Source organism: Prionailurus viverrinus, chromosome B1, assembly GCF_022837055.1.
Source record: "Prionailurus viverrinus isolate Anna chromosome B1, UM_Priviv_1.0, whole genome shotgun sequence".
Classification (NCBI taxonomy): Eukaryota; Metazoa; Chordata; class Mammalia; order Carnivora; family Felidae; genus Prionailurus; species Prionailurus viverrinus.
The window spans coordinates 121,356,539-121,368,634 of record NC_062564.1 but is presented as its reverse complement, the minus strand read 5'-3'; the positions used below and the strand labels follow the sequence as shown (position 1 = coordinate 121,368,634).

General features: G+C 36.8%; 1 protein-coding gene across 3 annotated transcripts in view; it reads right to left on the bottom strand.

Moving 5' to 3' along the window:
- PPP3CA (protein phosphatase 3 catalytic subunit alpha) overlaps positions 1-12,096 on the bottom strand; it is a 326,948-nt gene that overhangs the window by 159,308 nt on the left and 155,544 nt on the right. For all 3 annotated transcript variants that reach the window (XM_047855193.1, XM_047855194.1, XM_047855192.1), the window contains one exon: positions 3,984-4,184. In XM_047855193.1, the coding sequence (XP_047711149.1) occupies positions 3,984-4,092 (109 nt within the window). In that variant the 5' untranslated portion in view covers positions 4,093-4,184. The remainder of the gene's footprint in view (positions 1-3,983; positions 4,185-12,096) is intronic.

Sequence of the window (12,096 nt, the reverse complement as noted above, 5' to 3'; positions counted from 1 at the left end):
CGTTTGGTAAGGACCCTATTTCTGGTTTGCAGAAGGCCATCTTCTTACCGTATCCTCGGGTGGAGGAGAGAGAGAGAGAGCTCTCGTCTCTTCCTCCTCTTATATATGCACTAATTCCATCATGGAGGTTCCACCCTCATGACCTCATCTAAATCTAATAACCTCCCAACGGCCCACCTCCAAACACCATCATATTGGGGATTAGTGCATCAATATCTGAATATTGGGGTGTGGGCACAAACATTCAGTCCATACCAAGTTGCCACACTGATATTTGGCCACATGTTTTAATGATCCATTTGTGTATTACCAATAAACAAAGATAAACTCAACTGAATTTTCAAAAAAAGAATCAAAGAAGGGAATACTTTCCTTGACAACATGCCTTGAATACAGAAATACATGCTTCAAATTAAATATCTAAAACAGCTACCATTCTAATCAGGCAAGTTAGCTTACAGAAAAGAGCAAAACATGCCTCATACCTCCTTGGTTTAGTTTGGGGACCCATGGCTACTTGTCACCTCTACTCTCATGGAGAAGGTTACTGGTTTATCTAAATCTACCTCCAGGAGGGCAAGGTACACAGTGTTGTCTCTCCTCTAGAGGGACACATGAGAGGGGTTCAGGTTGGGACTAGGCAGCTTCCTGGTTCTTCTGCCCCAAAGTAAAAGGTACAGAATTTGAAAGGAGAAAAAAAAAAAAATCCTAAATCAATACAAACCTTTCATTACTATGGAAATACTTCAAGTGGGGGGAAGGGGATTTGGGCAGCTCTGTACATTAAAACATTAAAGACCCGCTACAAGAATGAAATAATGTCCAGATGTCAAATAACTAGAGTGCTAATTTCGAGATTTTTCTCAAAATGGGGGAAAACCATGGCACAGATGTTAGCACGACTTTTCTCCTAGCATTTGAAAGTCCTCCTAACATTTTTATGAATAAAAATTAGGACTAGGGAAGACTAGAGGGAAAGTGGGGGAGGGGCTTTTGTGTATAATTACAAAATATTTGCCATTTGTTCCATTTTGAGAGCTTACATTCCTACTCCACTTAAAGGTGAATTCCACGTAAGAAGTTACTGGTCAGTTTCTACCAGGACTCACTCACCTCGCCATTTTCAGGAATCTCACATAGGCGTGCGAGAGACTATTTCTAATACCGCTCGAAAACCACCATGTTGTCAGGCTTCCTGCTTTTCCCACTACGTTAAAAGTCCTCACTTCTTTCCTCTTACCCTTTTACACAGGTTCTCATTTGTAACTTTTAACTGTATTTTCCTTCTTCTCCCCCTCCTCTTCTTCCCTCTCCTCTGAATTAAGTTTTCCATCGTTCCTAAGTATGGAGCTCTGAACTACATAGAGGACACTCTATCCTGAAGATTTTTAAATGTGAACTATGCCTTTCACTGCATAGCCTAGTATTGGTAATAAAGTACAACCTTACTGATTCAGTCATCCAAGCAGCAAATATTCTAAATTCAGAAATAAATATTATACTGTTGGTTCAGATTCTTGTAAGAAGTATCTTGAAACACAAAGAGATTGTAATTTTCTCTGATCAGTATATCCTGCTTTCATTTTGCAATTCTGCATGCTTCAGCTTTTGCTCAGAAACTCATGGGTTAGGAAAATGAAGCTACAAATTTAGCTTTCTGGTGGATTATATGCAAAAGGTTTTTCCTTTTTCCCTTTTACCCAAATGTTAAAATCATTTTTTTTTTCTAGCTCCTTTGTCACTATGATCCATATCCTTATGTTCCCAGAAAAGAGGAAAAGAGAACACTACAATGGAATCTACTAGAGGTTCTTTGGGATCCTGCCTTTGTTATGAACTATAAACACTCCTCTAGAGAAAAGTTTTTCCTGCTTGGATTATATTTCACTAGTGCTACACATTCTGTGATATCTCCAGAGCTGCCTCTATCACTATTTAAAAAGTTTTGGGTTTTTTTCTCCCTCAGGGAAAGATATACATAATTGAGTCCTGATTTCCAGTGTCTTCATATCTATATCCCAAACTTTGCCAAACCATCAGCTAGGATCTCACTAGAACACAACCAGGTGTGATGTATAGTGAACATGGAGGCAATTAGTTCCTGAACTCCAGAAGGTTTCCAGAATAAAACATCATAAATCTGACTCTTCCAGAATCTTCTCTTTGTGTTCTTTCAGGACAGACCCTAATCAAACAAAAGAGCTGACTGCATCCCAGAAAATACATTGCCCTAAATATCTATTTTCATGTGTCTTTAAGTTATAATCATCACCTCCATTATCACCTCCTGGGCTCATTCGTGAACTTAACATGAATTCTTCACTGCAAGTCACATATTATCATGTGAAATGGAGAAAAAATAAACTCATAGTAAAATATCAAGCTATTCCTTCTTAATAAAAACAAATAAGCTTAATGATAAAGATGTCATTTAAAGCTAATATTTTATCATTAATTTATAAGTGGAGTTTATATTCAATTTTTAAAGTAGTTTTTTTTGTTTGTTTGTTTGGATTGGTTTGGGTTTTTTGTTTTTTGTTTTTTTGTTTTTTTTTGTTTTTTGCTGGTGGCTTCCAAGCTAATATTTAGATAAGAAAAAAACTTCAGTATTTTAGTATCTAATAAAGTAAAGCATGTTCACATTTGTTTTGTCTTCATTTTTTCAGTGTCTATGAGTTGGAGATAATACAGCATGACTCCATTTTAACACACAGAAAATGGGGTTCACAGGGATACACACAGAGTGAACCCATGGCTTCATTTACTCACCACTGGCCAAAAGGGAGCTAAAACCATTGGAGCTAATTTATCCTGTTGCCTGGCCCCAAACACATTATTATTATTTTTTTAATTGCATCGCTGACCAAAAATGAAACAAGACTGTCCATTTCTTCGGAATAAGAACGATTAGGGACATTATGACCAATGAAGATCTGGTCTGGTATTCTAGAGACCTTGTCTTTCTCTTAACAGTAACGTTCAAATATACCATTGAAGTCCGGTCACATAAGTAATACAAATGTGGAAGAAAGAGGCAATCAGTAGTATAAGTGAAATATTTTAAAATATCCCCTTTATTTTGAAAAGGACAGTATTCTGTGTCTAAATTTTTTTTCCTTTGCCAGAATGGTAATAATGAAGGAGAAAATAAATGTTGTCTTAGTTTTTCAAAAAATGAAAACTTACAAGTTTAGCAAACTCCACAAATAATAGATCAAAAGTCTCTACTATTTGACCCTCTACACCATACAACATTTTTTTGACAAGATTTAATTTTTAGGGACTAAGAGAAGTTACACTTATGCAAAATATATATTTGTCCGTAAGAAGTAACACATCAAAAAACTCACATAGTAAAGACATTTTCTAGGCACAAAATACTCTTAAGAAGGCATGAAATTTGGCTTCTCCCTAAACTTCAGCGGTTCTCAAACTTGAATGTGCATCAGAGACTTCTAGAGGACTTGATGAAACAGACTGTGGCCTCACACCACAGAATATAATTTAGTCGTTCAGGGTGGGGCCTAAGACTCTACATTTTATAAGTTTCCAAGGAATGAGATGATAACGCTAGTCTGGGGCACGACATTTTGAGAACCACTGCTTTAACTCAGTGATGTGCTCAACCACCGTGGAAGTCTCAGTGTACCTTGTCTAATCTTTCCCAACAAATACGTTGTATTCTCTGTGCCAGTTAGTGTTTCCACAGACAAACAAGATGACCTCTAAAATAAAGTGTTATCTTTATCACCTCTGAGTTGTACAACACTTCTTAAAGCATCACAACCTTTTAGGTATTTAACACATGAAATAAAAAATATCGTGGCATAATTATAATAGCTTTACTTCTTAATGTACACATTTGACAGTTGGAGGGTAAGATGAATACTGTATTTGAAGACTCATTGGTATCTAGGATTCTTTGATTTGATGTTAAAAACAAAGTGTTGTATAAGCAGGCAGTCTCCATCCTGAGGACTTACCTGTGACTGGTGCATCGATATCCAGCAAATTTTTTTCCTGTCGAAGAATTGAGGCCCCCTCTGTTATTATTCTCAATGCAACACTCTCTTCCAGCCTGCCCTCCTTCATGAGATGTGCCTTCAAGATATCCACACGAGGCTTCCCATCGTTATCAAATACTTCTTTTGCTGTAAGTCGGTGACTTGGAGGAAATGGGACAGCTGAAAGGGAAAAAATCAAATTGTTACATTAGCTAAACCCAACAGAAGTTTCAATAATAACTGCCAAATACCTTTCTCTACCACTAACCACTTATTGGAGTGTTTTGAAAGTTCCCATATTAAAATACAACAAAGGACTACCAAAAAGTAAAGATTGCCTTCTTTCTTTGATTCTAGATGCAATGCGATTGCTGAAAGGAATCACTTGCTGATTCACCCAGTCCCGATCTCTTGCATATGAGATCCTGATTAAGTTTAATAAAGCAAAAAGATAGAGGTGTTTCTGTTAGGCAAGAATCAATTCAACAAAAGAAAATAGTTTCCATACATCCAACCATAACTAACCCAGGAGATGATGTTTCCCCACTGGGAAAAGGTCTGCCAGACCAGATTTATCCCTCCAACTAAAGTCACACCTCAGAGTAAACTGATTGACTCACTGTTTAAGAACAGAGCAAGAATCCGAGAGCAAAAAGGTATAAATGCACTGATATTAAACAGGAAATCAGGATCCGTGTGTGCATGTGCCAAAGGGTCATCTTGAACACTGAAGGGCAATATGGTGTCAGGGAGGAGACGCAAGTAGTTAGAAATATGACATAATGACAAATTCAACTCACCACTCAGACTCAGAACCAACCGTTCTCTCTTTCGACCATACCCCCATACCTCAACAGTTAAGAAGCTCTCTTACAGCTACTGTTCATTCTTCACATCTGTGAATACATTCATTCACTCATTCAGCTGGAGGCTATTCAGTAAACTCTTACAATGTGCCAGGACATCCAAAGATCCACGGTTAGAGATGGTATCATGAAGGTTAAATTTCTAAGAAATGGCCAATGAGCCCCTTCATTGAGGCTGTCATTGTTTGTCTATTTCACATGAGCATTCATTACTGGAAAACAACTCAGAGATCTGTTAGAAATCTCTCAAAGGACCAGAAACACAGTTTCATGAAACTTTCCTCTGCCATATGCAATAGCCATATGCATTAGAACATCTCCACATAATGGTTCCTCTTTTAGGAAGAACACTTGATATTAAGAAAGAAACCTAGACCCCTTATTTCTTAAAAGTTTCTCTCAAAGAAGCAAGATTTATGGCAAAGCTATAGCAAGAAATTTTGTGCAATCTCACAGCATGGATTTGTTATTCGAGAGAAATTGTAAGTACTTAAAAGAAAAGAAAACTCAGGAAATTAACCTGTACTAATGGTGCAACTTGATTTTCTCAATAATCCAAGCATATCTATTTAACTAAGCTGCCAAAATGAAGTGGCAGAAGGAGACTAAGCGGATAAGCATGAGGCTTTTGCAGTCAGATGAATCTGAGTGCAAACCTTGGCTTTGTCCACTCACCAGTTTTATGACCTTGGGCAAGTGAAATCACCTCCTTTAGCTTCAGTTACCTCACCTGCAGAGTGGGGATTACATCTATCTGAGCGTTGTTATAATAACTAGAGTACACAGTAATATTAGCAGCGAACATTTATAGAGTGTTTATCTTATGCCAAGTATTGTTTGGGTAATAAAGGCCAACATGACAGTAAAGCTGTAACATGAGTAAGACACACATACATGTGTTTACATATAAATGTACTTAGTCCTCATAACAATACGGTGGGGGAGAAACTTGAAGCTTAAAAGTATTAAGCACTTTGCCCAAGACAATCACCTGACCATTTGTACGTAGACCCAATGAGTATAAACTCCAGCAGTCTGATGCCAGAATACGCACGTCTACAACTTCCCTACACGGCTTCTCAAAAAGAACTTAAGACAGTGCTTAAAAATTGTAAGGTCACGAGGAAATCACTTTTGAAAACTGAAATTCTAACAAATACTGAAAGGTGTTTCTTATAAAGACTGCTTTTATTTTCAAAAATTATTTGGGGCAGCTTATAATAGAATACATAAGACAAAAGCATGACGGAAAATAAAACACAAAATGCAGAATGCCAAAGCGTAGTGGATAATAACGAGAAAACGCAAGAACTAAACAAGGAGGAGAAAAAAAAGAGGAATTTAGGTCATTAGACTTCAGGCATTTGGGGATTTTGTTCATCTTGTTCCTTTCCCTCCCCTGCTTTTCCCTACCTAACAGATACGCTTGGTAAGAAAACATGGAAACGTTTCGATGGCCCCTGTGTATTTAGGTGAGTCTTTATGTACCATTTGAAATTAGGAAATATCTTACCTGGCAACTCCTCCAAATTCCCCAGATATATATTGGGGAATGGAAAGGAAGAAACTTCAAAAGGATGCTTGGAGTATGGCTAAGAGCTGACTTTTTTTTTTTTTTTTTTGAGTTAATTCCCAAGGTAGGAGTTGGACAACTGTGAAGGTTTACAATCCTCAGGCAAGAATCCTAGGAGCACAGCAGGGTAGGAGGCTGATTTGTTATCAGGCTTATAAAGGCAGTGGGTCTCTGCCACCCATGTACTAGCTGGCCTTCTTAAACTTGAGCTAGATCAAAGAGTTAAACCTGAAAGAGTGGAAGCCTTTAGAAGGTGAGAGGCAAAGGGAGCGCACCTGAGCCGCATCACCTTCATGAATTAGACTTTCTCCAAGTCCCTAGGCTCTCTCAAACACCAAGATCACTGTAATAAAAGCTGCTCCCTCTTCGATGCCAATCTTTTATCTTCCAGTAATTGCTAATTCTAGGTAATCAGCTAAGGTAAAGCCACCTGCTCTAAAATACAGGCTCTGGTTCCAAATAAACAGGAGCAAAAAGAGAGGGAAAAGGCCAACCAGAGGGCTCTATTTCCAACTGGATGATAGGGAAACTGATGAGATGGGGCCTGTTACCAGATAAACAGATGGTAAGGCCCCCAGGGAACCGAGATGTGCAGCAATGATGCCAAGGTTTGAATGCAGAGATGCTGTAAGCCAGAGAGAAGTTTTCTGGGACAAAAATAAGAGTGGGCTAATATTTGTGAATCTGTACACGCTTTGGCTTCATAAAGAAAATACTAGCTTTACAAAGGTCATATTCATTTGCTTTCTCTGTTCACCTAGAGTCCTCCATGCAGATGGGTGACAAGTACCAAGCAAAAACTGCTTCGACCAAAGAATCCAATGTGCTTAGAAAACAAGCCTTTCATTAACTCATAAAAATGGCTACACCTGATAAAATTGGAGATTTCCACCCCCCCCCCTCCGTTGCTTTGAGTATTACAAGTTGCTTTTATTGGTACGAGAGTACACCAGGATTGAAGGAGTTAAGTTTGTGCATGCTAATAAAATTTAGAAGTATCTGTTGATATTTGGCTGACTCTTGCTGAAACGATTTTGTTATAATTGCCCATTAAGTATGGAATATGGTGCAATAGTAGTCTTCTTAGAAGTAACCCGAAAGTAGATAGAATCACTCTCAGCTTTTTTCACTCCACAATTTCCACTCAATGTCACTTTTTTCCCCCTCAAATATAACAGCAAAGTCACTAAAATTTAGGGTTATGTACATCCTCGACTGACTTCAAGCAAATTACACCAATGGCTTTAAAGGCAAACAAGATACTGGACCAGGATTGTGTTCCCATGTCATTGATGGTGGAAATCTGCCACAGACTGATTTCCAATGAACAGGATATGATCTCATTTTTTCCCCTATTTGTTGATGCCACCAGAATGTTCATCTACCTGATACAGAGAAAGGTTACTAGCCTGGGAACTAAAATCATGTGTATCCAATATTGGCATCTATGTAATAATTACTGAAGTTGTTGTCAATTATTCATCCATCAGAGAGAAACACATTCCAAGTCAGAAAAGCCCGGTATCCAGAGTTATTCTAGCTCTAGGTTCTGGCTGACCATGGGGACCACAGCTCTGAAAGAGTCAGGTGTCTCCTCCTCTGATCTGGGCAAGATCAGTTTTAGATGACAGCTATGCACCTCAGTAGTCATAAGTGGTCTGCTCTCACTCTGGAGTATATCTAGGTATTTGAGGTTTCTGTTCCGCAAATCCGACCCAGATTAACCACTATCAAAGCTACTCCTACTATTTGATGGGAAATATTCAAGAGTCACTGCCATGGTGATACCTTCATTGGAAGAGCAGGACACCCGCTGCCTGACCTCTTCCTGGAATAGTCTTACAGATGCTGCAAGAAAGAATCACAGGCAAAGAAAACGTTTAGCCTAGTGATTTTTTCAAGCCTTTGTTTTGCTTCATTTTTTTAGTAAAAAAAAAAAAAATGACACCTCAAGTATACCCAAAGGAAAAAAGAGCCTAAAGCGGCTCACTTCTCTTTCTTCCCTATGATCACTGTTAAGGTACGCTCACAAAATCCTGGGGTTCTTTGGGGCAAAATTAGAAAACTCTTAATAACTCAAAATTAGAAAACTCAAAATGAGAAGTCTTAAGTTAGACTGACCCCGGACAGCCTCATATGAAAAAAGAGGAAACTGATGTTCAGAGTGGGGTTAAGTGAATGCTACAGGGACACAGGATTATTCAGCAAACCCAACACTAAACTTCAGGTCTCCTGGTTTGTACTCCAGCACTTTCCCCTGTAAATCTGTTCTGTCCAATTGACTAGCAACATATGGTCGCCGAACACTTGAAAACCACCTGGTCCAAACTGAGATGAGCTGTACGCCTACAAAATATGAACTGGATTTAGAGCACCTGATATGAGAAAAAAAAAAAGAGTGTAAAATATCTCATTAATATTTGTATGTTGATTACATGCTGAAAGAAGATTTAGGATATACTGGACTAGATAAAATTTATTAATATTAACTCCACTTATTTCTTTTATTTTTTAATATGGATACTAGAACATTTAAAACTATACAAGTGGTTTATACTAGATGATGATTGGACCATGTCGCATCCTTCTCAAGGAAGTAGGAAAATAGGGAAGAGTGAAAAGTATATTCTGTAATCTTTCTTCTTTTCTAACTTTGGTTCCTACAAAACTCCAAACTGTCTCAAAACTGACTGCACGCTGGAATCACTTTTAAAAGTGAGTGATGCTGAGGGGCAATGTCTAGAAATTCTGATTTAACCTATCTAGGATAGGGCCAGGGCAGTGGCATGGTTTTAAGGAAACTTGGGGTGAGCTGATAGGAAATCCAGACTGAGATTCACGGATCTATACCGTAAGTAAAGGCATACAAAATGCCAGGCGGTTTAATTCCCACCCCCCAAACATGCTCCACAATGTCAATCAACCATAGCAGATACACTATTTTGCAAGTCCAGACACGTCTCTTCCACCCCTCTCTGTAATCAGAATGTGTACAGAAACAGCTCTTGTCCCATATTTCATGTGACTACTGTCTGCACCAGGGCTGTCCAAGATATTTATGTTGACACATGTTAAGAGACAGCTTAAGGATATCACATGTCAAACACAACTTAAAACACATTCTGGCCTGACCTCCGTAAATTGGCACTCCATTTCTCCCTCGTGGACATTTGTACATGTCACAAACTACTGTTCTAATCAAACCATATCAATCAACCAACCAATCAATCATCAAGCACCTACTAAGCACCTACTATGTATTGTATTCAACACAAGGCAGTGAGAAGGACTAGGGAGAAGTAGGCAACAGAAAACAAATATTAGCAGATCCAGACTCTGAAGAGATTATCATGTGAGATATATATATACGTATATACATATATATATATATATATATATATACATACACACACACATATATACGTATATATATATACGTGTATATATATATATATATACACGTATATATATATATATATATACGTGTATATATATAAGTTTTTGCTTGAGATACTTGGAAAAGCATTAAACTGCAAAACTGAAGAACAAAAGTTAAAGAAAATGAGAGACAATGTAATATGTAAGGGAAAAAAATTGTCTTCATCTACTTTATGTCTGGGTTCCTATAAACTCTTAGATGCAAACACAGCCTTCTTCTGTCTAAAGTATATAATAAATATCTCATTTTTTAGGTGGCTCCAGAAGACAAGGCTCTGCCTTTAAGTAACGAAAAATAGAATATGTTAATTTTAGGATATAATACGCCAGCTAAAATATACAAAAGTAATGCCATGGTGAGTAAATAAAATTACTCTGAAATCTGATCCTGCTTCTGAATAAACAGTGAAGGGATGCATAAAAGGAAGTGCTGATGACTTTTCACTAAATTTCACTTGGGTTCTAATATTGAGCAATTAGGTTTGATTTATATTCTCCTGGATTTACAAAATTTCTACCAGTATTGGGCTACAGGCTAATCCGTACACATGATATCTATATGCAAAGATACACAAAACATATTGTCTAGGAGAGACAGCTTAAAAATTAACCACACCTAGCCTCGAAGAAACACTGTAGGAACTTATTTACTAGGGTCCTACTTAGGCCATTTCTGTGGACATTCATCACTTGTTTGTTTGAAAGTCTCTGGCTTTCATTACAGACATTAATGTCTGTCAAAATATGCTTACCCATCTCAAATGTGGTTGAATATTAATCTTGTAAACAGAAACATCCGGTCCCACTTAAACTAAAAAAAAAATCTTCACAGTGCGTCTATAAATAAAACCCCAATTTATTATTTACTCGTGTTTTTTTTCTTTACTACAGCTATGATGAGGTCCCCCATCCTTATCAAAGACCTCCTTACCCACTTTCTCTGAATATTAACACTCAGACCCAGAGTCTTAAAATGTATTCAGCTTTAGACACAGTATGTGTACTGATCATTTCACTATCAAACTGAATGCCTCATTTGGTTTTCCTGAATGTTTACATGCAAATACAGCACAATGGTATTTTATGTAACATCTCCAAAGTAATTATAAAAGGGTAGTATGGTGCTCGATGCATTTCTTAAAATAAGCGATCTTTTTTCCCTCTGGCTTAAAGAATTTTTACTATACACAGTACTTTTGAACATAAATCTGAAATGTGCTACAAGCAATTCTTTAATAAAGATCAGACATTAATTAATTAAAAAGAATTACTGTTCCAATACAAGGGATTTAATAATTAATTAGTGAAAATGAGCACCTTACAGTACAGAGTTCTTTTGTTACCTGAATTTCAAAATACTTTTCCTTTAAATATGCTTATTGATGATACATAGCCACTCCTTATCCTTTCTATGTACAACTTTTCTCATTCTCTGGCCACTCTGTACTCTTAAATCTAAGGACTCAGGGACAGGGAAGGTGACAGTCCACTACCCCTTCCACGTGTAAGGTTAGGTAGTTCAATCGCAAAACTCCATATTTCTGATATTTTGGTTAGCTCAATTTAATTACTAGAAAAACTGCAGTTGTCTTACATAATAAATTATGTAATACTTATTCAACATGAAAGATGAGTTGACAAAAGTTATATTTTAAGAATCTCAAAACATTTCAGCATTACTGAAAAGCTTAAATAAAATCTGATTTTTTTGTGGTTAAAATAAAAAAAAGTTATATGTACAAGTCCAGTGCTTAACATGGTGGCCAGGGCAATCACAAATTAGTTTATACATGATAAAAGCAAAGTTATACTTACTGGTTTTTAATATATGGTATTGAATATTCAGATTAAACTAAGGATTTTAATTAAACATTAAGTACTTTAAATATTTAACTTAAATAGTTAAAACTTTTTTAATATATAAAAATTGAAGATGTGTCATTTTGTAAGCGTCTACTCTATAATTTTTTAATTAAAAATAGATAATGAGTCATTTTCAATTATATTTGCAGGTATACAACTATATGTATCGGTTCTCAATGCTAGATGAAGTGACTACAGCAATATTTTGAGCAAATGGTATTTACAGTAATCTCTAGAATAGAAAACTTATAGTAATGCATAAAATTCTAGTCACCGAGATAAACTTACGTAGAAGGCTGTGTTTTTTTAAGATTTTATTTTTAAGTAATCTCTACACCCAACATAGCGCTTG